Here is a 27,798-nt window from a genome sequence, read left to right on the forward strand (position 1 = left end):
TTCTTTTGTAGGTATAAATAAAAACACTGTTGTCAATAAAATTGTGAGCTTTGTCTTTATTTTTGGAGTGTAAAACAGTCTTTGCCCCCATTCTTCCCAGTTCTTGACAAAAGTCACATCCAAGGAGTGGGAAACATCTGTTGGCAACCCTCTGATTTTAATCGAAACATCCCTTATTTGTAGGACACGAACTGTCACTGGAGGTGGGTGAGCGGGGTTTGAATACCTGTGGCACTGGAAGACTGGAGGCCCTGAGGAGAATGGGGTTCAGGCACAGTTAACTTTGGGGGGCTGGTAATTCGTGGTTAAAACAGCAATAGCATCTGCTGTCAGATGTGGCCACGTGTGCAATGAGCCAGTGGCCTTTGCGTATCTTAACCAGACTTAATAATAAAGCGTTCCCTTTACTAAAGGCACTTGCTGAAGGGCTAACAGGCGGCGACCTTTTATTTCCCTTTTTATTCCCTGTCGTGCCTCAGGGTCAAAGCAGAGGCATGTTTTGGAGGTGGGTGCTGAGAAGAGCAGGGAGAGAATGATTTGCACTATCTTAGTATTGGCCAGCACTACTTAATAGCACCAAATTCAAGTAAGAAGAAATACAAAAAAAAAAAAAGTGGAGGGAAAGTCTCGTCCAGACGAAAAGCAGACCGGCTTTCCAGGCCTCGTTGTCTGCCTGGCACTGGAGTGAAGCTCAGCTGAGCCATTCTTCAGTCGACAAGGGCCAGGAAAGGAAAGCTGTCATCGTAAGCGCTTCATCTTCGGAATTTCTTGTGTTGCCTGTGGAAATGTCTTCAAACAGGCATTGGAAGACTTAGCTTCTTCCCTTTTAGGACTATGAAAGGACAGAGAAAGAGAAGGTAAGGAAGGAATATTCCTGAAACAATGAAACGCTTCCTGAACCTGCAGTTTGGAGTGCTAGATAGTGGGTTGTCAGGTTTGCAAACCAAAATTTCCCCTTTTTTTTTTTTTCTTGATGATGTCACGTGGACTCCGCTGTTCTATCCCTGGTGCATTTTTGGTTTTATTTAATTTTTTAATAGAGAACATGCCATAAATATATGGCCTGTGGCCAGACCCACCCCCAGCACGCCTCATCTCATCTGATGGTGGCGGGTTGGATAGGAGGCCCCTTGGTGGTGGCCAGCGGCAGGTAAGAAGCAATGGGAAATTCCATTTAAACACGTGAAAAAATGGTGTGCTTTTATTTTTATTTTTTACTGTGAGGACGGTCAAATGCTGGCACGGGTTGCCCACAGATCTGTGGTGCTTCCACCCTGGTGATGCTCAAAACCTGACTGCACGTGGCCTCGAGGAACCTGCTCTAGGTGACCCTGCTGTCAGCAGGGGGCTGGATCAGATGATCCCCGCCGGGTGCTCCCACCCTCAACTGCTCTGTGAAACACAAGCTTTTGGGAGCTGAAAGCTTCCTCCAAATATCTTTCAGGTCCTTGTGTTAAACAGAAAGCGGCTCATCGAGTTTTGAAAACAAGATAAAGAGAACTTGCATTATATAAAAATCCCTTTACAATGCTTTGGTATCGGCTCTGAAGCCTTATTAAATAGGCTTCTTTATATAACACATCCTTGCTTTTCTTATCAGAATCACTGCCCTTTTGTCTGAGCTCCTCTGTGTTAGAAATGTTTTGAAAAGACGCTTTTTTTGCAAGAGTGTAAGAGAGATGCAACCTGCTATAATATTTCTGGTTTCCATAAATGACTGCGGAGTATTTGCATATCTCCAGTCACCTTTTCTTCCCCATGATCCAGAAACTGGTGTAAAATGAAAGAGGGGAGGAAAAAAAAAATAGGCGATTCTCTGTCTGCTGTGATGTCCCAGGGACAAATGTGTTTTTTTTTTCTCTTCCCTCCTGTATCTAAATTTTGTGGCTTTGTTGCTAGTGCTGCGACGCTGAAAGCCAGCAGTTGGTTCTTTTTCCTCCCCTTTTGTTCCACCTTCCACACCTGCAAAGGGTATGGATTTCTAACAAAATGTAGAAGGACGCAGGACATATGAATTAAGTGAAGCTAAAATGGGAATTAGTGGAGGGGAAAAAAAAAAAAAGGAATTGACGTGGAGCGCCTTGATGGTGGTTTTACAAAGTAGTTTTCTAGCCACAAAGATTTTTTCAATGATGGAAGAAAGTCTTAATGTGCTTAACCTGCTCAATGCTCCTGTCACCTCTCCATCAGCAGGAATATTGCGTGAAGCCCCTAAAGGTCCATCCCTCAAAACGTCAAACACAGGCTTGTCCCTACTGGTTTTGGCAGCCTAGTCGGGGAATGCGAACAAAGAAGAAAATATTTGTTCGTTTGGCTACATTTTGTCAAATTCCACCCTCCTCAACAGAAAAGTGAGTCTTTTTTTTTTTTCAGTCTCAGCAAGCCGTGCTACCAAATTTTGTGCCCGCGATGAGCTCCTTAGCTCTGGTATGCAGCCCTTTACCAAAGCACAGCGCTGCAGCAGAAGGGGCATCTGGTTTTGGCAAACAGAAGGGAGTGTCTTGTACATGCAGATGCCTGCCTTCCTACAGAATCAGCTCTTGGGAACGCTGCATCTTTTACACCAAAAGAAAAAGTAGGCTTAATAAAACCTCCATATGTCTGCAGTTGCTTTCTCAGGTACGTCGTCTGCCTGCGGCTATTTTTTCCTCCCCCCTCTAGGTTTTTTTTTTTTTTGTGTGATTCATACATAATCTGTCAAAACGTACATGGAAGTGAATATGCCGAAATTGTTAACTTCCTAGGGTGGGTTAAACCAGGCTGAGCTCTGGTTTAATTTCTACACAAATACAGTAAATGATAAACTCAAGTCAGGATTAACAGCGCAAGCTGCAGCTCCACCATCCCTTGCAAGAAGGCCGAATGAACATTTTCGGCTTCATACCAACCCTTTCACCTACCTTTGGTAACGTAGAGATAGAAGAAGTCGCAGTAGAAGATGGTTTGCACCACCCCGGACACCACAGCGATCTGGTCGTAGAACTTCTCGGTGTGGTAGCGCCAGACCCAGTTGGCGATGTAGAGGGCGCGGTAGAGGCCCAGGAAGAAAAGGTAGTGCGTCGTGATGGTCTCCGCTTCCCCGGTCTTGCTGATCATGAAGAGCTGGGGGAGGATGGCCACGGACTCCAGGTAGATGGAGAAGGTCCAGAGTATCTGCGAAATCAAGGCGGTGAGGACGTGGGCTCGCCTGTGGTATGGCCCGGAGCAGGATGGGCCTACCACCCTGGGACTGATGAGAGAAGATGGCGCTGAGCGGCTCCAGAGGTGGTGTGATCTCTGAGGCCTGCCAACATCGCCTCCCTCGTGCTTTCGGCAATAAAAATCTCATTTCTTTAACATCCTCCTAACTCTCTTGGGCAGCGTCGGGCTGCTGCGTCCCTCCCCTCCCCTCCCCTGCCCCACGGTTTCCTCACCTCCAAGGGGGTGAAGCTGTGGTTCTCCAGAAACGACAGGCCTGTGACGGGGACCAGCAGGAACTCCAGGCGGAAGGAGTCGTTCTCGCTGTCAAACGTTTTCCGGAATTTCACGTAGATCATGTACACGGTGACGTAGGCGCATATCAAAAAAATGACCTGGGGGAGGGAAGGAAGATGGCGATATTTTGATCGCCCCACCAGTGCTTGAAGAGAGCCGACTGTTAATGTTCCTGCTGCACAAGGGTGCCCAGCCTTGGTTCAATGCATCTTGTTCTGCTTTTGGTGGACTAAATGTGACAGGCCCAGCTCCCTCGTTCACTGCAGTGAGGGGGTTTTGTGGTTGATGGAGGGTTGGTGACACCAAAGGGAGCACCTTTAGCTGCCCTTCTGCGTACAACCCACTGTAGTTTTGGTGACGGTTGGAGGAGATGAAGTTTCTCCTTCCTCCCTCTGGCCGAAAAAACAGCGTGGTGAATGTGCAACCTCTCCTTCCCCAAGAAACCATGGCGAGCCGAGGGAAACCTCTGTTTCCATGCTGCCCCTCCTTACCTTCATCACGGTGTTGTAGGCGGAGATGAAGGTTGTGAACAGGTCCAGGTAGCGGGTTGTGAAGACGAGGGCGAAAAGGATCTGGCTCTTCCCAGAGATACCTGCATGGCGGGGAGAGGAGGGCAGGGCAAGTGAGAGGAAAATGCCTTCGGGTGCAGGTTTTGCCTCGTGCCTTCTTTGAGAGCAGCCGCACACTCGCACGGCCGGCCTCACCACCAAGAAAAAACCCTTTCCATTCCCTTCCTGGCTCCCTCCACACGCCTGCCCGCCCTGCCGTGGGTTTGTGTGCTGTGACACCTGCCACACCGGGGAGTCGCTGTGGGATGGGTGCTGCTGAGTCACTGCGGCTCTGAACCCCGAACAAAATCTGCCTGCGGGAAACTGCCTCTCCCCATCCCTTGCCCGAGCAGCCTCCGGTGCCTGCTTGCTCTCTGGCAGGGCCTCCAGCCTGGAGCAGCACCTTTCCCCTGGAGGTGATTGCTTTTGGTGCCACCGCAGCTTCTCCTTTTCCACCTTACCGCCCTCCCCTTCCCTTCATCGCCCCCAGACAAACACCTGCACGGCGGCGGCGTGCTGTGCCACATCACATCCTTCCAGCACGTCCTTCTCCCTCCTGGCCGGGAAACCGCCCTGTGCTGGGCCGGTGGAGGCTCCTGCAAGCTGCAGCAAAGCCCTGGGGCTGGAGCTTGGCAAAAAACCCACCCAGGGCTACCAGCAAGGGGCGGGAGAAAGGTGGAAGAAGCAGCAGGGAGGCAGCCCAAGGGAGGAGGAGGAGGCTGATGCCCCTGAAGGGACTGGGTGCAGTCGTTGTCTGGGCAGGGTCCCCTCCTTCCCTGGCACTCACCAGCACAGGACTTGGACCTGTGGATCTTCAGCAGCAGGATGATGATGGCCAGCAAGTGGGAGATGTCCCCCAGGATGCGGAAGACGTTCATGGCGGAGCGGGGCTCCTTGGCGGTGGTGGGCGAGGGCAGCCGTAAAACCCCGCGGGGAGCTTTATCCTCGGCCGAGCGCGCGCTCGCGTCCTGCTGAACTTTCCTCCTCCTCCTCCCGCAGCCTGCAGCTCTCTTCTTCTGGCAGAGGAAAGCTCAGCCCCCCTTCCAAGCGCCTTTCCCCCTGCACTGCTCTGCCCTCCAGGCCGGGCGTCCCCCTGCCTTGATGTCCCCACCGTGGGGATTTTCTCCCTCCCCAAACCTTCAAGGCCTGGGCAAAGTTGGGTTTTGTCCCGTCGGCCGAGCCGGGCTGGGCTGAGCAGCCCCAAAGCCAGTGCTGGGTGACGTGGCTCCCGCTGGCCGGGGAGGAGGCAAAGGAGGAGGCGGAGGCGGGAGTAACTGCGCTATTTTTCCCTTTTCCTTTTTTTTTTTTTTTTTTCCCCTTCCTCTCTTTTCCCCCACTTGTCTCAAGTTACACGTGGAAGCGTCCTTAAAGGAGCAAAGGCAGAGGGAACGCCACTTATCGGGCTGCTGTGACCTCGTGTCCCGTTGGTGCAGCAGGAATAAAGCGAGGTGCGCGTCGCGAGAAAGGGGCACGTCGGTGCTGCCATCTTTACCCATTAGCAGCAGGGGACTGGGGAGGGACCATCACTGAGCCTGGATGCACCCAGAAACTTGGCCAGACAAGCCCTATTCTTTCAGTAGGGTCTCATGGGGTCTCGGGGTGTCGAGAGGGGCAGGAGGGTGCTGCAGCCGCTGCCCCCCGTGCCCAGCCTTCGCCCCCGGCCGCTTCGCTCAGGTCTCCCTCCCTTACGGGCGCATCCCTCTGGGCTCGCCCGGAGTAGCGTCCCTAATGATTAAAGCGTAAAAATATTATTCCCGGTGCTTACTAACAAGCCTATTAGCATCCCCGGCTTCCTTTCTGAATGCATTTGCATACATTTGCTCCCTGCCCATCGCGCTGGCTGTGGGTTTTCCCTCCCTGCCGCTGCAGCACCTGCCGTGCCGGGCTTCTCCAGCCGCGTTTGCAGGTTGGGCTGGAAAACACCCGCGGATCGCAGAGAAACGAGGGCTTCCACCTGCGAGGGAACGAGGCAGGGTGCGCAGAGTGGGATGGAGGATTTAGGACCCCCTCCCAGCCCTTGGAGAACGACGCCTGAGAGCCCTCGTCATCCTCTGGTGCTTTGCTTGTTGACCCATTCAGGGGGTGAACCCGATCCTCCTCGGTGGAGGGTCATCAGTAAGAGTACTGCGGGTGCTGGAGGGTCATCCTCATCACCTCGTGCCTTCCCCAGACCTAACAAGAGCCGATCTCCAGCAGTGGCACCGGGAACCGCCGGGCGAGGTGACCACGGGGACTTCACGGGAAGGCCACCACCAGCTTGGCGAGGGGCGCCCAGCCGCCGGGCGCTTCGAGAAGGATAATCTGGCACACCAAGTGGGAGCAAGCAAAAATAAACCTCCCCTCCTCCCTCCCTGCCGCCACACGAAGCACCTCGCACCCAGTGTCTCCCTGCCTCCCGAAATACTGCCGGGCGCTGCCACCACCCCGCGCGGTGATGCTCTCTCCATGCCTCCCGTCTCCATGGCGACTGCAAGGAATGTCGCCAGGGTGACAGGGAGGAGAGCGAGCTGGGATTTGGCATTAAAAACGGGAATTTGGGGTTGTTGGGTTTCTTTTTTTTTTTTTTTTTTCCCCTTTAGTTCTATTTTTGGGTTTCCCTCTCTGCCTGCGCCGGTTTGAGAGGCTTGCTCAAACAGGGGCCAGGTGGCAGCAGCTCCGTCGAGGGTCTCCTCCCAACCCTGCCCATCCTGCAAGGCGATGGCACCAAGAAGAGGGGACACATTGGGCACCCTTCTTGCTAAAGCGTTTATTTTCTGCCACCAGGAAGGCTTCTGCGGGCTGTGCTGGGCGCTGCTGCAGTATCAGTGTGCTGGGGCACTGGGGACAGCAGTGGGATGGTTGGAGGGAGGGGTAGGGGGGGCCTGGTGGGTGCTGAAGAGTCCAGTGCTCTGCTGGCTGCTTTATCACTTGGAGTCAGATCTGCCCAGGACAGAGAGGGCTCAAGGTTTCGTGTTGGCTTCAGGTGGTGTGGCAGGAAAGCAGGACCTTGGGTGCCCAGCCATGGGCTGCTGGCATGGTTCTGGTGCTTGGCTTCATCCCCAGGCAGGAGAGGGGTCAGGTTCTGCTCACCTTTCCCTGGAGCTCCTGTTTCCCCTACTTCCTTCCTTCCTTTCCTTCCTTTCCTTCCTTCCTTCCTTCCTTCCTTCCTTCCTTCCTTCCTTCCTTCCTTCCTTCCTTCCTTCCTTCCTTCCTTCCTTCCTTCCTTCCTTCCTTCCTTCCTTCCTTCCTTCCTTCCTTCCTTCCTTCCTTCCTCCCATCCTCCCATCCTCCCATCCTTCCTTCCTTCCACCTCTTCTGCATCCATCCATCCATCCACCCAACCATGCATCCCATTCTCCATCCATCTATCCATGCACCCAATTCTCCATCCATCCATCCATCCATCCATCCATCCATCCATCCACCCACCCACCCACCCACCCACCCACCCACCTTTCCTCCATCCATCCATCCATCCATCCATCCATCCATCCATCCATCCATCCACCCATCCATCCATCTTTCTTCCACCTCTCCATACACACCTTCGTCCTTCCATTCATCTCTTCACTTCTCCATCCCTCCACCTCTCCATCCATTTCTCCCTCCTTCCGTCCCTCCACCCATCCCTCCACCTCTCCATCCACCCTTCCATCCCTCCTTTCGTCCATCCTTCCACCCACCCCTCCACCCCTCCACCCCTCCCTCCTCCCCACCTTCCACCCCTCCACCCCCCTGCCCCCTGCCTCCCCCATCCCCACAGCAGCACCGGGAAAGGTTGGCGGAGTGGGGCTATTTTTGGGACCGTCTCCCTGGCAACGGCTGCCACCACCGTCTGTGGTGGCTTTTCCATAGGTGCTAAAATATTCCACGCTTCTTATTAAAGACGGTGCCGGTGGAGACGGGCGGGGGTGGCGAGTGTGAGCCACCCCGCTGCTGGGGCCGGTGGGCCTGGGGTGGCCGGGGCACGGCACCCCGGTGCTGCGAGGGCGGCCAGGGGCTGGTGACATCCTCGGTGTGACATCCCCACGTCCATCCCCATGGCCCTGCCAACGCCGCGTGCTGGTTGCAGCTCTTCACCCAGGTGGAGGGAACCGCCGTGGCAGCGCGTTTCTCCCCGTCTTCATTTAGGAAGACCACGGTGAGGTTTTGGGGTGAGCCAAAGGGCTGCAGGGGTGCGTAAGGTGCCAGGAGGCTTCGCCTTTTGGGGTGCAGCCACCACGGTGACAGCAGGAGGCTGGGGGGCAGCCCTGGGAAGAGCCGCGGCCCCGGTGGTGATGGAGAACAACCCCTTGGGTAGGTCCCCTTGGGGACGGGGAGGCTGGGGACGGAGGGAGCAGCCAGGCCCAGCGGAGCGGAGCTGGCTGTCTGCAGGGTGCTGGCTGCGCTCCCCGCTCGCAGCTGCGGATCGGCGCCGAGAGGTGCTAAAAATACCCTCTGCTCCTCCCGGTGCTGCTTTTCCAGGTACCACGCTCACAGATGCCGGCAGGGGGGTGCCGGCGGTGTCCCACGTGCCGGGGGGTGATTTTGGGAGGGGGGTCACGGCCTCCAAAGGAGACACAAAGGAGAGCAGTGGGCTTTGGTCTTTTCTGTCCCCTCCAGGTGTTGTTCCAGTAGGGATTTGGAGCTGGAGAGCGAGCTGAGGCCTCCTGGCCCCTGCAGGGCAGCGTGCTGCCCTCCTGTCCCTCATCTTCCTGCTCGTCCCCAGCAGGTGACCTCTCCAAAGCCCCTGAGGTGCTGCAGGCAGCAGGGACCCCCGGGGAGCTCCCTGGCGCAGATCCCCCAAGGTGAACGCTCGGCACCCACTGGGGACTCGGGTCCCCGCTCAGAGCGAGGTCCCAGCCTGGCACGGGGGATTCGGGTGGAGAAATCCCCCCGTCCATGGGGACAGCAGCCCCTCGCCGCGGCCTGGTGGCAGAACCTGGGGCTTTCCTCCCCGGGGGGCACCCGCCGTCCCCGCCGTCCCCTTCCCGCTGCCGATGGTTGCGCTCTCGTCTCCCCCATGGCAGCTCCGCAGCGCGTATCCATGGCTCTGAGATCACACGCAAGGATGGGCTAAAGTAGCGGAAAGCTGTTGGATCCTACCACGGAGTTACTGACTTCTTAGCTACAGCCTGCATAGCAATCAGAGAGGGGGAGAGGGAGCCAGGGAAAGGAGCAGCGTGGAGCGGGGAGGACGGGGGAACGGGAGAGGCGGCGTGGAAATTTTGGGGGAGAGAGCAGGGGAGCAGCAGAGGCGCAGGGGGAGAAAAGAAGGGCAGGAGGGTAGGGGCAGGAGGGGGCAGAGCAGAACTCGTCGCCGAGCTGCGAGCGCACCAGAGCTCGTGGGATGGACGCTCCCGAGGGCAAAGCACGCTGAGGAGAGGCAGAGGCAGGAGGAGAGGAGCAGGGCACGGCGAGCGAGGGGCTCCTCGGGAAAGAAAACAGCCCGAAGGCGAGAGGGGGCTGAAGAGAAACCTGCCGGGTTCCTCCGTCCAGGCGAGCTGAGGCGTTTCGTGGTGAGATGGAGGCACCGGCTGCTCTCCCCGTCCTCTGATGCTGGCTCCCCACGGCTCGAGCAGGCGGCCCCCGGCGGGATGCGGGTAAGAGACGGCGCTGGGGAGCGCGGCTCCCGGTGCCAGCACGACAACGGGAAGGTTTTTCCTGCGAAAATACTGCCTCGTTTCATCCGCGCTAGCTCTGAGGAACGGCTATAAATATAACTTAGTGAGATATGCGTGGCTTCATGCGAGTGTGCCAGTGAATAACAAAGTTGCCTGTGTGCACGGCAGATGTAAATACAGCTAACGAAGCGTGCCGGGGCAGAGGGCACGAGCGCGCACCTCTTCGTCAGCCTCCCCAACTTTCCTCCTCTCACCTCGCCACCTGCACCTCCCTCGCTTTGCAGGTAACTCGTTCGTGTTCTCAGCTCCCACTATTTGCTTAGCTCCTGCTTGCCTCGGGCTGGCTCCTGCTCGCCTTTTATTTCTCCTGCTCCGTGGGCCAGCCTGCACCATCGCATCCGTCCGCGTGTGCCGGTCCAGGCTCGATCCCTCAGCCTGGAGAAGTACGACACTGGAAATGTGTTCTCCAAAAAATGGGGTGCAGACGGGGCTGAAGCAGACGTGTGGGCTCTCCATCTGTGCATGGAGCTTTTTGGGCTCTGGACCTGACCGTTCAAGCTTTTAGAGTCCCAGCTTGGCTGGTCTTGCCGGGGGTGGTCCAACATGTCCCAGACAAGCCCTGTGCAAAGGGTCTTCTGGGTGCAGGTTTTGGGTGAAGGAGCTCAGGAAACCGTGAGCAAAATGCCAGAGAAATCCCACAGGTGTGGGGCCGGTGGGCAGGTTTGCGTGGCATGGGCAGGCCACTGGGTGCCACCTTCAGCCCCCGATGTCCTCCCTCCCCCAGGAGATTGCAATCTCCTGTCTCCATCACCCAGCCCTCGCTTCCTCCACGGCAAAGCTCTGGGGTCTCTTCCTTCTCCCATTCCTTCCTTCTGCCGTTCCTTCCCTCTGCCATTTCTCCCCTCCGTGGTTACCCATGGTCTCGGATGCATGGAGGAGGTGCTGGGCGTGAGGACGGCCCTACACATGTCTCCATCAGGTTGGGGTCACCAGGAGCCTGGAGGGGGCAGGGAGGTGCACAGGGAGCACGGCTCAATGAAGCCATGGGGATGTGCCCCCCTTCATTTGCCGTCGGAAGCGATGCCTGAGTCACCCCAGCACGTGGCCACCCCTGTTTGTGGCTGCCCACAACAATAATAACACTGAGGATAGCTGGGATTTGGGCTTTGAGAGGGAAACGGGAGCCTGGTGGGGATGGCGAGGGACGGCAGCGGAAAGGATGAACGGGAGAGGGCTGATCTCCCGCTTCCCCTGCCGCGGCCTTCCCCTTCTCCCTCCTCTCCCCCTCCTCGGCTGGTGGTGGCCGGGGAAGCCAGGGTCCCCCTGGCCATTTGGCCGCCCAGAACCTCAGCGCTCACCCACCACGTCCCCGGGGTGGCATCGGCCATGGGGGCGGTGGCGGGACGGGGGGGACGCGGTGACGGCCACCTGGCCCTGGCTGACATCAGCACTGATGCCGGCGCGGGGCGCTTAATGGCAATCCGCCGTCAGCGAGTTCCCACTTTCCTGGGTCGCTGCGTTATTGCATCGGGTCCGTTGCGTTATCGCATCGGGCTCGCTTAACCCGACGGCGGCTGGGGATCGATAGATGGCCGCGTGTCTTCATGATCGATCCGCTGCTCACAAACGTGCCGGCCCCTTGCTCGCGCTCGCTCTGTGCGCGTGGCGCGGGTCGTGCAGGATCCCAAAGGCGCTGCGCTTTGACGAGGGGTGTCGAGGGCACTGGCTTTGCTCCCCGACCCAGCAGTTTTTGCCTGTTTTTGGCAGAGATGCCGGTCCCCCGGCTGGCCGGGGGGTCCTCCGCGCCCACCCCACCTGTGCCAGCACCGCCGCCGTGGCGGAGGGCCTGCCCCAGCCGTCCGTCCCGCTGCTTTATTTCTATGGCAACATTTCTCCCGAAAAGCTCCAGCAGGGAGCCTGGCGCTGTGTGAAAACGAGGGAGGCGGCACCCCCCACGCCGTCCCCTGCCAAAGACACCAAGAAAAGACCCCGGCCCCTCTCCCTGGCCAGCCCCGACGCAACGAGCATCCCGTGCCCGTGCGGCATCCCCTCTGCCCTGCCCCTGCCTGCCCTCCGCTGCCTGTTCCCTGCCTTCATCCCCTCTTCTTCCTCCCCTGCTTCCCCCTCGGCCAGGTCACCGTTTTGGGGAGCTGTCCCCTCCTATGCACTTTGCCAGAGCCTCTGTGCCTTGCCCCCTTCCCACCGCAACGTGCACGGCTTCTCACCCTCTCCGTCCATCCCAGCCTGCATCACCCTTTGCGCAGAGAAAAAGGGAATTGCGGGAAAAGGGAATTATGGAAAAATAAAGAAAAAGGGGCTTCAATAGTTACTTTAAGGCAGAGGAGGGGAAAGCAGTGCCACGGCCCCGTGAGCCCGCATGGCTCTGCCACGCGCGCGCCAGGAGGCCACGGGGATGTCAGAGGCTGGCGGTGGCACTGAGGACGGGCTGGGGAAAGCCTGAAAGTGTTGTGGGGATGCAGGGACATGGCGAGGACCCGTAACAAGGGGGTCAGGAGCTCTGCAGCTACAAGGAGAGCGAGTGCCCATCCCTGGCGCCTCCTGTTTGAGCCAGGGCTGGGTGTAAGAGCAGGGTTTCCTCCCGCGGGGAGGTGACAGGCTTTTCGGTGCTCTCCAAGCCTTCGTCCCTGGTGCTGGAGGGACAGGGGACAGGGGACAAGTGCCATGGGTGGGAGCAGCTCGGTGGCGGGCGGGCAGGCGTGGGAGCGGGCAGGGGCCAGGGGAGGGGATGCTGCAACCTCTGCTGCTGGCTGTGTCATGCCGGGGACCTTTGCGCCTAGCCCATTTTTATCTGTGTTTTCTCCCTTTCTCTCCCTCTTTCTCTTCTCCCCCTCCCGTCGGTATGTGGGCTGATCACTGCTCAAACTTTTAATTCAGATGGTAATTGGAATAATAATACGGGCAGAATCCTTCTGGCTCTGTTGCTGCAGCTGGCTTCGGAGAGCTATGAATAGCTCTGAGTCACACACTGAGATGGTTTAACTTCAAATCATTTTGTTTTGTTTTCATATTACCCATGCCCAGGCTCCAGGGCTTCTCAGGGGGGAAAAATCCCCTCTCTCACTCCACCCCAAAACATAACCCGGACACAGGCACATCCACAAAGCCCCCTGGGGAGAGCAGGTCGCGCCGAGGAGCTGGTCAGCTCGCCGTGCCTCGCGGGGCAGATGGGGACTGCTGGCACCAACTTGATCTATTTATAATTATTGAAGGAAAAGGCAGCAGTGTGTATATAAAAATGGCATGGAGCTGCTTCCAGCTTCCTCCCCTCACCTGCCCTACACCACTTGCCTCTTGCTCTCCCCCACGGCAGCCACGCTACGGAGGAGTGGGGCCGAGGAGGACTTGCAGAGCCCACGCAGCACATCCCCGCGGCACCCCGCTGCCCTCCGAGCACTGCCGTTGACCCCGTGAGGATTTGGGAGGACCAGGAGCTCCCCGGCTGGAGCCACAAAGGGGATGGAGAGGAAAAAATGGAAGCGGCTGCAGGTCTGCTGGGCACTGCCCAAGGCCAGGGTCCCGATCCCCAAAGGGAGCAGCAGGTGAAGGGGAGAAAAGGTACAAGGCAGCGGCCACCGTCGGAGAGGCAGTGACCACAGACGGGAAGGAAACATTTGCCAGACGGCTCCAGATAAAGCAAAGCGTAAAAATACCATGGGATTTTTCCATCACCGTCGTCGTTCGCAGTGTACGTCCTGGAGCGCCAGATACGGTTGTTATAAAAAGAGAAGTGGGGGAGTGCTTCGGCGTGGACTTGTCTGTTCTGCTTCATGAGGCTGCTCCGCCGCGGAGCTGAGGGAAGATTGACAAATATGAGCCACTCCGGCAGGGGATGGAGGAAACCTGGGACGAGCCAGGCACTGCACCAGGAGCACGGGATCAAGCGATGGAGGCGTCGTGTTGGTGCCATGCGTGCTGCCGGTGTTGTCAGCCTCCGGATCCCTCAGAAAGGGGAAGTGACAAGCACCATGGACCAAGCTGGTGCGCTCGGGGCCTGGCGCAATGGCTTGTGCCAATAAAGCGAAGAGCATGGTGTGTCCTGGGGCACCTGTGGCACGGCCGTGGTGCTCCCAGCATCGCCCTGTGGATGGCACAGGAGATGGGGAGCGGCTGGGAAGGAGGGCAGGCTGCAGGGAGGGACAGGACCGGTCTGCTGGCCCTGCACTCCCACCCGCCTGGCTGCAGGGGCTGCCACTGCCCCCACGCTGTGCCCACCGAGGGCGTCCTCAGGAATCACCACCAACCAACCCTCCGGTTTGCCCCGTCTCCACATGGGTCCCTGGAGGCAGGACCAGCTCCCTGGGCACGTTCCCGTGGGAAGGGGATTTGCATTTCTGCCTTCAGACAGGCTTTCCTCCCCTGGTCTGTATGACCAAGCCACTTGAGGCCATGAATGTCACCCCCTTTTGCTGGGGACATCCTCGAGCCCCCTCCCACTTCATCTGACTCATGTTTTAGGTCTCAGGGGAGGAATAGGACCCCTCGGCGTCCCCTTGGCATGGATGGCGGGGAGGATGCTGATGAGCACGGGGTGAGCTGGTGGCACGACCCCTGACCTTGGGGAGCCCATTGCACAGGCAGGGCCGTCCCATCCTCAGGGGTGCGTGGGGCTGGGAGCGGTGAGCGGGTTTATTTCCATCTGTCTCCTGGCTCGTGCGGCTGCGAGGCTGTGGCGGCCGGCAGTACGAGCGGTCCCTCTGCCAGCTGGCAGCAGGGGACAGAGCGGGGCGGCAGCAGCGCAGCGAGGACCCGTCTGCGGCCAGCCCGCGGGGCCGATGCCCTGCCCAAAGCGCTGCTGCCGCTCGGCTGCCGGCAGCCACGCTCGGCTCCTCCTGCCTCGCAGGAGGCAGCAAGGGCAGCCTCGGTGTCCCCAGCCGCCCACCGGTGACCGAGGTAGGTGCCCCGCGGGATGCTCGAGGGGCTGTCCGGAGGGGACGGCTGCGGTGTCCCCGCGCAGCGGGCTGAGGCCGCCGGCAGGGTGGACTTTACGTGGCTCGGCGATTGCCAGGTTGCTGACGGAATTAGCCAGGTGCCTGTCTTTATTAAAGCCCGATTCGTGCTCTGTCCCTGCCCTCCATCCTCTTCCCGCATCAGCCTCCGTGCCCCCGACTGCGGCTTTGCGCGGCACGCTCCTGCTTCGCCAGCCCTGTCCCCTTCCCCTGCCTGGTGCCAGCGCTGGCAGCAACGCGCCAGCAGCCTGCTCTTGCTGCCAGAGATGTCTCCATCCCCGCGCTGCCTGCCCAGGGCCACCGATCCCTCTCCCCGTGCACCGCGAGAGGTTTCGGGTCGCTTTGCCAGCTCCTCTCCACCCACCGACAGCATCCCCAGGCTGGGTGGGCTCTGCGGGACCCCGATACCAAAAAGCACTTGTGTAGCTGCTGGGTTCCTCACATTCTCGTCGTGACATCACAGCGGGCAGGGAAGCTGCGCAGTGACATCACAGACCGAGGTGGTTCCTGTGCCCCCCCCAGCAAAGACAGAGATGCCTGGTCCTCCCCTCCCTGCCGCCTCCGCTCCCCACCGCGCGCACCCGAACACCCTGCTGGTTTGAATGGAGGGGCCTCGGTGACCGCCTGGTCCCCCGCCGGTGTCACCGAGGCTGCAGAGGTTGGCACGGGGCAGGTGCCACCTGCCTGCGGGACCGGGGCTCAGGGCAGTTCGGATCCTCCCGTTCCCTGCAGCCCTGAAAATGTCGCGGCCGCTTGGCGTCTCCGGGGCGATGGAGAGGGCCTGCCCGGAGCCTCAAGACCTGGAAGATGATGATGATGATGATGACAACGGTGACAACGACGATTACAGGTACGCCTGCCACTCCATGCATCCTCCGCTCCAGCACAAGAGCCGCGACAGCTCTGGTGACAGTCAGCTGGAGGATCCGGGCGGGCCCGTCCCCATCCCGTTCCCCTTAAAGCCCAGACACTCCTGCGTGGTGAAAGATGGCGAGAAAAACAGAATGTACGCCAAGAGGCTGGCCAGGCACGCACTGGAGCTTGAGGAGGACGCTCAGGAGTTTCAGGAGACGTTTTACAAAGGGACGGAAATGTCTGGCAGCTTGTCGGAGGAGGAGGACGACAGCTGGACCAGGACCTACCACCTCCCCGTGCACCGAAGGCCGCACGTGTCCCACGCTGCCAGCTCGTCACCGTGCGGCCCCTACGACTCGCTCCAGCACGGCACCAGCAAGCACCCGGATGCGTTCGCCCTGTGGGCCCACGCCAGCAACCCGTACCTCGCCTACCCGGAGCACGGCAGGGCAGCAGAGCCCCACATGCAGCAGGAGGAGGCCGTCGGCGACAGGGAGCTCCCCTCCCTCCAGCTGACCTACAAAGTGCTCCGGGACGAGAACAACGTGCTCAGGAGGATGGTCAGGAGCATGCAGAGCTCCTTGGAGAGCCAGGCGCGCACGGTGCGCAGCCTGGAGAGGCGGCTGAAGGCCAGCCTGGTCAAAGAGGAGAGAGAGGCCCAAGGGCTGCAGTCCCTCGTCCAGCAGGCCGAGCGGAGCCTCCAGCTCATGACCCAGCGGGCTCTGGAGGCGGAAAGCCACGTGGAGAGGCTGAAGCAGGAGATGATCATTCTCCAGGGGGAGCTGGAGACCTCCAAGGCGGAGAACGAAAACCTGAGAGCAGGCCAGACCACGGACCTGGGGGCGGTGAAGCACAACATAGACTTTGCCTTGCAGAGCCTCCACAAGATAATATCGGGTGCGAACTTGTCCATCAGACAGCTGGTCTCTGGAGCAGAGTCGCTGAACTTTGTTGCTGAGCTCCTTAAGTCTACAGGCAAAATTTCGGACGCTGAAGAAGAGAAAGACCTATGAACGAAACGCTGTGGGGGTCCCGCGGGGGAGCGTGCAGACTGAGGCCACGTGTGTCCCACCACAGCCTACACTAAAAATGTTTGCTCTCATGTGCTGGGCTGCGTGTGTTCATCTTGGTAGCCTTTATTCTTCATAGAAACGCTTTCCTTGTGGTTAATTATGAATTATGGGTACTGCTGTAGCTGTTTTGGCACAGTGGAGCCAGAAACAAGCACTCCCCAGGCTCTGAGCTGCAAGGCCCAGCTGTGGTGGGCCTGCGCAAGAGCTGACTTGGGCTCCCATGTGCTCAGCAGCAGGGGATGTGGTTCTCCTAAACACATCCCTTCGCTTAGCTGAACGGGGGATGAGCACAGCCCTTGTACCTGCATTTCATCCCTTCCCTTTGCCCCTTCTTGGTGAGCTGGGGCAGGTAAGGAGCGGAGGTCTGGGTGCTGCTGCTCACAGCTTCAGAGGGCAGATGTTCCTCGGGTCCTCCTTCCTCTTCGTGTGGAGCCAGCAGTTCACCCGGCCCTGAAATACGAAGTCTCTTTGGAACTTGTGCACCTATTTCTGCGGCCAGGGAAAGCAGAGGCTGGGGAGGATGTGGTGGAGAGGAGCATCCCTGAATCGCCCACCCTTGCCACCTGCTGAAGAAGTGAAAGCAGGACCCTACTGTCCAAACTCACCATGTAATCAACAAAGATGTGGCTTAGCTTTATCCTTTTGGGACCACCTGTGGGCACAAAGTGACCTTTCTTGGTCACCTAGTCATCCCTCAAGATTTCTGACCAATTTAGGTTACCTACCTCAGTTTCTGCTGTAGGTTATCCAGCTGCACACCAGAATTTTCCATGTCTGGCCAAAGGGACCCTTCTTAAACAGTTGGATGCTGTAGGGTGCTGAGGGGTGGGTGCTGGCAGAGTTCAGCATCATGGTTTTTCCTGATGGGAATTTTGCGGAGCAAAAATTCACTTTTACCTCTACATGGTAAGTGGCGAACTACAAGGCTGCTGCTGTCTCATGGTCCCATAGTGTCCCTGCTCTGAACAGCCCTGGTTGTGTTGCCACAGGCCTTCAGCTGCCTCAGTAACCTTGGCCTCTGGGGAAGGGACTGCTGATTAACCTTCATCACAGACATGGCAACGGCAGTGCCTGCACATCAGAGGTGATGTCTGGAGCTCCTTCCTTGCTGCCATCCAGTCTGTGCTCCTAAGTCAGGAAAGGTGGCGGTCACCCTTAGCCACACAAAACCCCGCTCTTGCAGCAAGCTCTAAACATTGGGTTTGACCCAGAAATCCTTGTATTTGACCGAGATATGGCAACCGCTGGTTGCTCATCGGTGAGGCTGGGAGGAAGCAAACTGGCTGGCCGTGTCTACGCTGTGTGCTCTGCGCCGGCTGCTGTAATCCAAAGGTTACAGTGCAGGATTAGCACGGGTGTACAAAGCCCTTCCTAATCTGTGAGTCATTACCCCCCTCGCTGCGTTTCACTTCCCAGCAGCTCTGGGCAGGCGGGATAGGTCTGCTCTCGAGTCTTCGGTCTCCCAGTCCTTCAGTTCAGGGAGGACTGGGTCGGGACATAACATCCGCTGGACGTCCTCCCCGCAGCGAGCGTGGTATGTCGCAAGGTCTGTTTGCTCTAACCGGCTTCTGCTTGGCTACCCCTAAGCTCTTCCTTTGCATCACTTCTCCTTTTTGGCTCTCCCACTTGCCCACTTGCTTTTCTTCCCATCTTTAAATTGGTGTGTGTGGGGGGATGTTCTGCACTCCCTGGAATTAAATGCCCCCTGGGTCAGGCTGGGCTGACGGAGATCCCTGAGGACCGCCGCGTGTGTCCGTGCTTCGTTAGTCCTTGTGTGCGGGGTATTTAGACTGGCTGAGCTCTCGCCCTCGTGTAAGCTATGATATTAATATATTGGCTCAGGGCAGGGGCCCTGCAAGCTGCTCAGCTGTCGTGTCCTTGATCTGGAGAGCGGTGACCAGCCCGCCAGCACCTCTACCTGGGCTGGGGGCTGCAGGCCGAGGGTCAACCAGGCCCTTCACCTGCCAGAGCAGAGCTGTGGTGTGGTGTCCCCCGGCACCACCAGGCCCCTCTGGGAGCTGCAAACCCTCCACACACCCAGCATGGGTGCTTTCGGGGGGGGCTTTGACGGAGTTTTGCTCTGTCCTTCTCTGTAAGGCACACGCCCAGGAGCAATGGCGATGACAGCATGGGCCTCAGCTGGCCAGAGGTGAAACCTAGAGCCGCTCGGTCCCGCGTGAGTGCCGCTGCATGAGATCCCACGCTCTCCGAGCTCCCCTGGCCCCCGACACCCGATGATACAGCGAGCCATGGGCAGCGTCCGAGTCAACCGGTGAGTAGCCTTCATCTCAAGGACCATTGCTGCACCAGGTGGTCTGGGCAGCCTCATCTGGTCCCTCAGGCTCTACCTTCAGCCCATCTCTCATTATATTCTCAAAATACCTGCCGGGGGCTTTCCTGCTCCAAGTTATGGCTCCTTTCTCTGGCTCCAATCTGAAACGCGCCATATGTGGGGGGAGATCTTGGCTCTCATCAGGGTTGGCTGCTGCAGAGGAGAAGCAAAGTACCAATGCAGTGCTGGACACTTGCCCTGGCCCAGAAATTGCCAATTTCAGCAGGACTGCAGAAGCCCCGCGTCCCCTTTCCAATGAGATGAGGATGGCAGATGGTGCTGGAGCTGTTAGGCTGCCCTGAAGAAAACACCCTATTTAAGCACGGAGCACTTGGCACCAGGGGGATGGTGGCCATGCTGGAGGGATCCAGCAAACCTGTCAACGTGATGGGGTGGGAGGGAGGCACTGCCAGCCCAAGTGGTCCTGGGAGGCCATGGTGACGAGGGCAGAGTGGTCTCGGTGGGTCTGTGCACTCGGGGAGAGGCAGCTTAATCTCCTCAGTGCTCAGAGCATCTTCTGCCATCACGCCTTTAAGGAGCGTCTGCGACTTTAGACCCAGCAGCATATAAGCACTCAGAAGCTGCCTTCTCCTGGCAGCGAGGAGAGGTGCAACGGTGCCATCCATGACGGAGGGGAGCAGGGAGGACAAAGGCTCCCCAGAGAGGGGAGTTTCTCCCAGGGAAACTGCCAGTGCTTTGGTTGTTGATCTCCAAATTACACCTTTGGCTTCGGATGCGGGATGCTGGGAGCCACGCTCGTTGCTGTGGCAACTGAGTTGTCCTGAGCGCAGGAAGTGTATAAACATTGTCACCAACGCACAATGGAGTCGGTGAGGAGAGCAGAGGAGAAAATAGAAACGCCCAGCCTTATATAACGCCAGGGCCAGCATGTTGCTCTTCACGTATCTCTCTGCCTGTCCCTTCTCTTCCAGGTACAGCATCGTCTCGACCGAAGAGGATGGACACAAGGTCTCCGCGCTGGGCAGCATGAACGGGCACAGCCGGAACGGGAAGGGCCATGCCCCCCGGCGGAAGCACCGCAACCGCTTCGTGAAGAAGAACGGCCAGTGCAACGTCTACTTTGCCAACCTGAGCAACAAGTCTCAGCGCTACATGGCCGACATCTTCACCACCTGCGTGGACACGCGCTGGCGGTACATGCTTATGATCTTCTCCGCCGCCTTCCTGGTCTCCTGGCTCTTCTTCGGCTTCCTCTTCTGGTGCATCGCTTTCTTCCACGGCGACCTCAACGCACCGGCGGTGGGAGGTGGCCCCTCTCTCCTCAAGCCCTGCATCATGCACGTGAACAGCTTCCTGGGGGCTTTTCTTTTCTCAGTGGAGACACAGACAACCATCGGGTACGGCTTCCGCTGCGTGACTGAGGAGTGCCCGCTGGCCATCATGGCAGTCGTGGTCCAGTCCATCGTGGGCTGCGTTATTGACTCCTTCATGATTGGCACCATCATGGCCAAGATGGCAAGGCCCAAGAAGCGGGCCCAGACTCTCCTCTTCAGTCACCACGCGGTCATCTCCGTGCGGGATGGCAAACTGTGCCTCATGTGGCGAGTGGGCAACCTGAGGAGGAGCCACATTGTGGAGGCCCACGTCCGAGCCCAGCTCATCAAGCCCTACATGACAGAGGAAGGGGAATACCTACCCTTGGACCAGCGGGACCTCAATGTAGGCTATGATGTGGGCCTCGATCGTATATTTTTGGTCTCGCCCATTATTATTGTTCATGAGATCGATGAGGAGAGCCCACTCTATGGGATTGGCAAGGAGGAGTTGGAGACGGAGAACTTTGAGATTGTTGTTATCCTGGAGGGGATGGTGGAAGCCACGGCCATGACCACTCAGGCACGAAGCTCTTACCTCGCAAGTGAAATACTCTGGGGTCACCGTTTTGAACCAGTCGTGTTTGAGGAGAAGAACCACTACAAAGTGGATTATTCGCGCTTTCACAAGACCTATGAGGTAGCTGGCACACCTTGCTGCTCTGCCCGGGAGCTGCAAGAAAGCAAGATGACTATCCTACCTTCTCCTCCACCTCCCAGTGCCTTCTGCTATGAGAACGAGCTGGCTCTTGTCAGTCAAGACGAAGATGAAGATGATGATGAAGTGGGTGTGGCATTAGGTGGCAGCACCAAGGAAGAGGGAGGCGTCATCCAGATGATGGATTTTGGAAGCCACCTGGACCTGGAGCGGCTCCAGGCAACTCTGCCCCTAGACACAATCTCATACCGCAGGGAGTCAGCCATCTAACTCCTCCAACCTCCCCGTGCTACACCCGTTGCCCACCATCTCCTCCTTTGTTCTGCACCCGTACGTAGCCGGATAAGTCCCTCGCCCACCAAAAAAAAAACAACCCGCCCGTGACCACCTCTCAACACCTGAGTACATCAAGGCCTGGAGCTGCTCTGATATACTCCCTATCCCATGAAGTTATACCGCCTGGAAGAGGAGTTAGGATACACGATCCTTCCGGGGTGTGCAGCTTGTGCGAGGACCCGTTGCCTGCCCAGAGACAGGAGAGGAGCACGCCTGGTTTCTCATCTCTGGAGAGGCGACAGGAGTCTGTGCCCTCAACGGGCAGGCTGGGACCCCCCGAAATTGTTTCTGCGGCTGAGACAATGACAGACTTTCTGGCCCCTCCCAACGTGGGCAGGCCCCGTGTTTATCAAGAGTCACGATTGTCACGAGGAGAGGAGTGGTGATACCTAAGCCCTGACCAGATGAGGATGGACAGGAGAGTTTAGGACTCCTGGAGGGAGCGGGGAAGGCTCTGGAGGGAGGGGTTTGCTTGCATGTTTATTGCTTGTTGCACATGACTTTCTTTGTACATAAAACAGATGAAGAACTGAAATCCATATTCTTCCACTGTAAACGCCAAGCTAGGAGAGAAGGACACTGCACGTAGCCCGCTCTGCACTCTCCTCGGCTTTTGGCGCCTGTCACCTCCAGAAGCAGCTCGGCTCCACAGACTCAGACCCAGCTCTCCCGGTCCTCCCGAAACACACGTCCTGCTTCTCCCCCGAGACGCCTGGCAGGGGAGGCAGGGCCCTGTGCTTGCACGCCCGGACTGCTCCCGGCATGGCACGGCCAGGACGGCAGACAAGTGACCTGACTGGACAGCAGAACCTCTCCTTGCTCCTTCCACCTCCTCCGTTCTTCTCCCTGCTGCCATCAGCTGTAAAACTGAATTTGTAACTATTTATTTTTAATAAAGTCTAATATCCCAGGGGGAGGTTTGGAAGCGAAGGAGAGACCCCAAGGCTGCAGCCCGGTGTAGAGACTGATGAATGCTGGTGTTTGCTGTTTGTATGGCATCGGTGCCTCGAGGCTGCCTTGTTCTGGGCCTCTCTGGGAAAGACCTACCATAAGAGGCTCAAAGAGTGTGCCTGGGGCTAGGATATGTTGCATACACAATGTGTGGAGGGAGGGATGCATTTGCATTAATTTTTCCAATAGGATGGGTCAAAAATTCCTGCCTGCTTTGGAGACGACAGGAGTTTTGCCCAAGAAAGGCTAAGGGGTGTGCTTGATGAAGAGGCAGAGATGTACTCAACACTGCTCTAGATGTAAGGCTCAACACACAAACAAGACAAAAACCCACCCATCCCAAAATTGATAGGTACGAGTAAGAACTGGGATACATAAAGGGAGGGCATCAGCTGCCGCTAAACCTAACATCACTTTTCTATCATTTCACAGAAGACACAAAAGCTTGGTGAGTCTTTCCCTTTAGGAGCAGCGGGATAACTCATTTAATACTGTAGATGATATGAGGATGGGAAGATAAATGGGAAGCTCAAGAAGCTGCTCTGGGCGCCTAACAGATGTGCTATCAGGGAAACGGCTGAAGAAATGATGTCCCATCTCAGCCCTGATCTACAGAACAGAAAGCCAGCATCTCGATATGAGTTCAGAATTGGTACAAGAAGCAAGAGAAGCCTTTGTTTCCCACACGGTGCCTCCTGGCTTTTCCCACGTACAGCTTGATACCCAGCCTCATTTCTCCGCATCTGTCCCTGTCCCACCTCCCCTCCCCGCTGCTAATTAACAAAGTCCCTCCCTCCCTCCCTTTATTATTTATTTATTTTCCCCAGAGGGAATAAACAGAGGCCGGTATTGACCTGGCTTTCAATACAGCTTTCAGAGCCGGCTGCCTGTCGCTGGCCATGGCAGTGGAAACAAACTAATGGACCGAGAGGGAAGGACTCCGTGTGCGAGGACACGAGCACCCAGGACATGGTTCCCAAAATGGGGAACCCACGTGGCTGGGCACCCCCAACCGAGGTACAGCATCCTTTGGGAGGGAGGGAAGCGCTGGGGGACAATGAGATCCCCCAGCCTGGTAGCTCCTGGGAGGCTGATCTGCAAGGGGATGCAGCCCACGAGGACATGTGGGGGAGATTTCCCCCGCTTTGCCAATGCACAGAGGTGGGTACATCCTTCGTCCTCCTTGTGATCACCCAAATCATCAAGTACTCGTGCCCAGGAACACACGCATACGTCACATGTGGGCATAAACCGCCCTACACCACAACCGTGCCCCACGAACACCCAGCCACGGGCTCACAAACCTTGTGCAACAGCAGCATTCATCGCGACAAGCGCCTCTGGGGTTAGATGCCGGGGGCTCCTTTACACGGCCCACAGAAAGCCACCAGCAGAATCCACCGTGGAGGGCTGTTTGCCATAGAGAAGGCTTCTAAGGGGGTCTGCAAATCGGCTCGCCCAGCCGTTCGCAGACAAATGCAGATGGGGTTTAGGACTGGGTGCTGCTGTGTATGATGTGTGGAGCATTGCCCTTCAGGTAGAGGATGCCTTCTGGTCCTGTGCTCTCCAGAGAAGACACCTCTGTGTGCTCCCTCGCTCCTGCAGGGCCTGACGGAGGGATCGTTTCTGCAGTGCTTGTTGGGGCTTGGCTTGTTGTTGAAAGCTATTCAAACCTCAGAAAGCTAATGGGGAGAGGAAGGGCTTTTTCCCCTATGAATGAGATCCAGGCACTGGCTCAGATCCTGCACCCCATGACAGCTAACTATGCCGCTCTGGCTCCTGCCAGCTCTCAGATGAACATTGTTGTTGTTTTAAATGACACTTGAGCAACTTGTTTCATGTTTTATTTTTGGTGACACTTTTAGCCAACCCTTTTGAAAAGAGACCGTCGTTGGCACCTTTCAGCTCACCCCAAAACTTGCTCAGCGAAACGTTTTTGATACATGACCGCAGCTAAAAATATTGTCAAGGAACACGATAATAGTTTCAAACAGGGAGAAAATGGGTCTGGATTTCCGTGGTCGGGAAATCACATTGAAAATGTTCTCGTTTCTGAAGAAACCTGCATTTTTTTTTTTTTTGCACCCAGCTCCGCTTCCGTTGTGTCCCGGAGCGGAGAGCAGCCGGCTGCACGCGGGCTTGTGACCTCTGCGCTGCAAAATGCCTCTTCCCCTTCTTCCCAGGCCATTAAGGGCTCGCTCCTGCCCCTGCTAAGTCAATGGGAATTTTGCCATTGCCTGGGGTGAGCGCGGAGCTGGGCCCTAATGGAGTGCCACTATCGGAAACCCCCCGCGGCGGGAGGCCTGTGCTCGAGCTGGGAAGCTGGGACAGGGGAAAGCTGGGCTGAGCAGGAGGGGGAGAGGTGAAAGGGCAGTTTGTGGGGTCGGGGGGGAGCTCAGCGCATCGCATGGGGGGCACCCGGCAGGGTGGGCGCCCAGCAGCGGGGTGGGCAGGGGACCCTTGGGTGCAGCCGCCTGCGACTTGGGGTCCCTCAGCCAGGGGGGCTGCGCAGGCTGGGGGTGCAAAGCAGAGGAGCTGAGGTGGCAGCGAGGTGCCACAGGGGCTGTGCCCAGCCCTTGGGGGGGCTCTGCTGGGGGGCGCAGCCCTCCCCAGCCCCCTGGAGCTCTGCGGGAGCCGGAGCGGGGATGCTGCGGCACTTGGCTGTCCTCAGAGCACCACCTAGGGATGAAAGCGAGCCTCGCACCCTGCCTCTCCCCGCTCCTCCAGCGGCTGCGGGGCCGCACCGGGCTGGGGACACCCCCGGGGGTGCGGGATGGGGTGGTGCGGGACGGGGTGCAGGGGCTGGGGATGTTCCCCTTCCCATCCTGCAGACAACGCCCGCTCTGGAAGGACGGGCACCGGGGTGCCAACGTTTTCCCAGCCTGGTCCTTCAACCTACAGCAAAGGTCAGGCTGGCTGGGGACAGCTCTATCAACTATCAGCTCTGTAAAACCTCAGCAGCTTTCACAGAGCACCCACTGGCTTTGAGTGCCGTTCAGACGTACACCGCCACTTTGATTTCTTCTCCGGGCAAAGCTGTGCCAGCCCGGGGAAGTGGTGCAGAGAAAACCTGGGTTCAGAGCCAGGTCTTTCTGGTCACTGCCCGGCCACCTGCCTGTCCCTTCAGTTGTCACCTCTGCAAGCTGGCTGGTTGCAGATGCTCAGCATTTCACATTTTTTCCCCACATTTCCATTACTCAGTCCCTTGGCGTGGCACACGCATCTTATGGGGCAGGAGGGTAATGCTGCCTTTCCCCTGCCCCAGGCAGCTGTGAAACTGCGTGGTAGTGGAGAAATGCCCCGCTGGGACGTGTCCTGGCCAGCATGGTGGCTGGTGTACAGCTTGCAGGGCTTTCAGTGCCCTAGGAGCTCTTCTGGCAACAGACCTTTTTGTATCCCCTCAGGACATAAGGTAATGGTAGCCTGGCTTGCAAACCGTACGGAGTCTCTGCTCCTGGGCTTCTCCCAGTTCCTGAGAAAAGCAACAAGAGGAGAGCAGTCAATGGGCCATTAGTCATTTCCTTACCTTTGAACACCTCCCCTCCAGAAGGAAGCATCCAGTGGGGACAACCCCTCTGCTCTCTGGGTAGACCCCGAGTGACAAGCTACTCAGATCAGGCCAGCGTGGGAAGAGGAAATGCGTGCTGCTAAGTGGAGTGATGTGATTTCACTGCCCTGGTGCCCACGAAGAAATGCAGGATGGACACAAACACCGTCCTGAAATAGTCTGTCAGACACTGGATATTTGAGCTTTAAAACCTTTTGGCCTCTGAAATTAGCAGGATTATTTTGGTGCCGGCCCCGAATTTGAAATAGCACGTCTTGAGACCTGGGACCTGGTAATATTAGGGTCCCCGGCTGCGGTGCGTGGATGGAGTTGTTCGAATGTCCCAGCGCTGCAGTCACTGAAATGGTCAGCTGGTTAAACACATGCAAAGCACGGCCACCACTTAGCTGCAGGCTGCTGGGGGCCGAGCAGTTACACCGTGTGCCTTGGCCAGCGACCTGCCCAAGAGCACGAAACCCCCCCACGATCCTCGGCTGTCGCAGGGAGCCGGTCCCCGGCTGCCTCTCGCCCTCGGCCACGTGGGCCGCGTGGTGAGATGGCCTTTTGTTAATCGGTGCCCCGTGCCTGGCGCTCAGCCGGCGAGGACAGGCTGTCCCTTGCAGAGAACCCCCTTGCATAAGAATCGCAGAGGAGCTGTGCTGAGATGCTGAACTAATCCAGCGGGGCATGCCGGGAAGCTGCATTTTAAGCCATCCTCCCTGCCCTCCCGGCTCCCCGCATGTTGTTTATCTCTCCCGTCCCTCCCACAGCGGTACGTGAATTATCCTGACTGGGCAAGCTGGTTTCATAACCGCCTGGGCCGCCCCCCCCCCCCCGGTGCGTGCATACATGGGGCTCGCCCGTACATAGGAGGCTTTTTGGCCACTGTTTTTCACCGCTGTGAATCACGAGCTCGGGTGAATGCTGTGCCCCCCCCCCCCCCCCCGCCACACACACACCGCGGGTGGTATCTGAGTATTTTTGCTCCCATGGCAGGCATGTGCCGCCTCACCTGTGCCAAAAATGCCAAACGCAGTCGGGTGCTGCACATCACAGGACCGAAGGGCAACGCGGGACGAAAGGGACCCCACCAGGCACCACCGTGAAGGGCTTGGCCCTGTCTTTTACAGAGCCGCTCCCCAGCCCGTATCCTTGCTGGGGGCTCCTTCCTCCCGGGTGCAGGGCTTTGCATTTGTCCCCGCTGAACTCACGGAGTTCCTCCAGGACCATCCCCGGTAATATTGGTGGTAGGGGGACGGTTGGACCTTGGAGGTCTTTTCCAACCTTAATGATTCCGTGATTCTCGGTCCTCCCTCCGATGGAGTGTCACCTGCAAGCTCGGTGTCTTCTCCATGGGCTGCTCATCCTCTCACCAGAGGCTCTGAGAAGCTAAAAAATCCACCCCCAGCGCCTTGTGGGCAGGGACGGAGCCGCCTGTCCTGCCCCAGCCCTCCTGCTGCCAGCCCTCCAGGATGATGTGACGGGGCTGCGCCAGCCCATGGCTCTGCCACGGGGCAAAACCCAAGCAGAGAGAGTGATAAATTCAACCCCTTTTCTCCAAAAAAGATGAGGGTTGGAGGATGAGCTTATACATCCTCAAACAAGATGCTGCAGACTCAGCGCCGAGCCCTTCTTCTGCCCTCTCCCCGTCCCGCAGTCCTCTGCTACGTCTGCCCTGGCCTAACACAGCCCCAAGGGTGCACCTCAATATTCCTATTTGTTTTTTTTTTCCACTTGGTCATTTTTTTATTCTATTTTTTTAAACAAAGCAAGGCGGCGTGGGTGGCTGACAGAAGCTGGGAATACCACAAGGATAAAAAAAGGTGAGGTATATGGAAAAAACCAATAAAGGCCCTTAATTATAGGTGTGGCCAGGAGCAGCTCCTATTATTAACGTTGCCGACACTTCCCCTTTTAAGACCCTGTTTTCACTAGCTTATAACTTTGTCAAAGTTTCTCCAACCGAGCAGAAACTTTAAGTTGCCAGCGATTGCCTCAGCTTGAATTGGGCCCGTTTATTGAGTTTTTGTGAAAACATCGAGTTTTTCTGAAAACATAGAATATGTACCTAAGGTCTGGCCCAGGGGATGCAGGCTCCAGGTCTTCTGGGCGTTGAGCGAGGGCTTGGCCCTGGGCAGGAA

General features: G+C 57.6%; 3 protein-coding genes across 5 annotated transcripts; 2 read left to right on the plus strand and 1 right to left on the minus strand.

Moving 5' to 3' along the window:
• Positions 1-41: 41 nt before the first annotated feature.
• On the minus strand, positions 42-5,279 carry KDELR3 (KDEL endoplasmic reticulum protein retention receptor 3). Its single transcript, XM_013180900.3, has 5 exons — positions 4,810-5,279; positions 3,966-4,066; positions 3,414-3,572; positions 2,901-3,153; positions 42-832 (listed from the first exon to the last, which is right to left on the minus strand). The coding sequence occupies exons 1-5, from the start codon at positions 4,898-4,900 to the stop codon at positions 792-794; spliced, it is 645 nt and encodes a 214-aa protein (XP_013036354.1). The 5' UTR covers positions 4,901-5,279; the 3' UTR covers positions 42-791.
• Positions 5,280-8,677: 3,398 nt separating this feature from the next.
• On the plus strand, positions 8,678-23,393 carry KCNJ4 (potassium inwardly rectifying channel subfamily J member 4). Of its 3 annotated transcripts, none has more exons than XM_048048258.2 (3): positions 8,678-9,583; positions 18,597-18,771; positions 19,764-23,393. In XM_048048258.2, the coding sequence occupies exons 2-3, from the start codon at positions 18,734-18,736 to the stop codon at positions 21,091-21,093; spliced, it is 1,368 nt and encodes a 455-aa protein (XP_047904215.1). In that variant the 5' UTR covers positions 8,678-9,583; positions 18,597-18,733; the 3' UTR covers positions 21,094-23,393. The 3 variants fall into 3 exon arrangements, with proteins under 3 accessions (XP_047904215.1, XP_066852434.1, XP_047904216.1); XM_066996333.1 differs by lacking the exon at positions 8,678-9,583 and adding an exon at positions 15,334-15,421; XM_048048259.2 differs by lacking the exon at positions 8,678-9,583 and adding an exon at positions 16,655-18,033.
• On the plus strand, positions 15,060-16,528 carry LOC106035865 (endosome-associated-trafficking regulator 1-like). The gene has a single exon (XM_013180950.3). The coding sequence runs from the start codon at positions 15,312-15,314 to the stop codon at positions 16,437-16,439; it is 1,128 nt and encodes a 375-aa protein (XP_013036404.3). The 5' UTR covers positions 15,060-15,311; the 3' UTR covers positions 16,440-16,528.
• Positions 23,394-27,798: the final 4,405 nt, after the last annotated feature.

Source organism: Anser cygnoides, chromosome 1 (genome assembly GCF_040182565.1).
Source record: "Anser cygnoides isolate HZ-2024a breed goose chromosome 1, Taihu_goose_T2T_genome, whole genome shotgun sequence".
Taxonomy (NCBI): domain Eukaryota; kingdom Metazoa; phylum Chordata; class Aves; order Anseriformes; family Anatidae; genus Anser; species Anser cygnoides.

What these genes read in the sequence shown, in the direction of transcription:
- KDELR3 (XM_013180900.3), bottom strand. Translation starts at nt 4,900, where the DNA reads ATGAACGTCTTCCGCATCCTGGGGGACATCTCCCACTTGCTGGCCATC. An exon ending in CAGGTCCAAGTCCTGTGCTG is followed by an intron (nt 4,067 to 4,809) that starts GTGAGTGCCAGG and finishes CCCGCCATGCAG; the next exon opens with GTATCTCTGGGAAGAGCCAG. An exon ending in CTATCTCTACGTTACCAAAG is followed by an intron (nt 833 to 2,900) that starts GTAGGTGAAAGG and finishes GTCCTTTCATAG; the next exon opens with TCCTAAAAGGGAAGAAGCTA.
- LOC106035865 (XM_013180950.3), top strand. Translation starts at nt 15,312, where the DNA reads ATGTCGCGGCCGCTTGGCGTCTCCGGGGCGATGGAGAGGGCCTGCCCG.
- KCNJ4 (XM_048048258.2), top strand. Translation starts at nt 18,734, where the DNA reads ATGATACAGCGAGCCATGGGCAGCGTCCGAGTCAACCG. An exon ending in GGCAGCGTCCGAGTCAACCG is followed by an intron (nt 18,772 to 19,763) that starts GTGAGTAGCCTT and finishes CTTCTCTTCCAG; the next exon opens with GTACAGCATCGTCTCGACCG.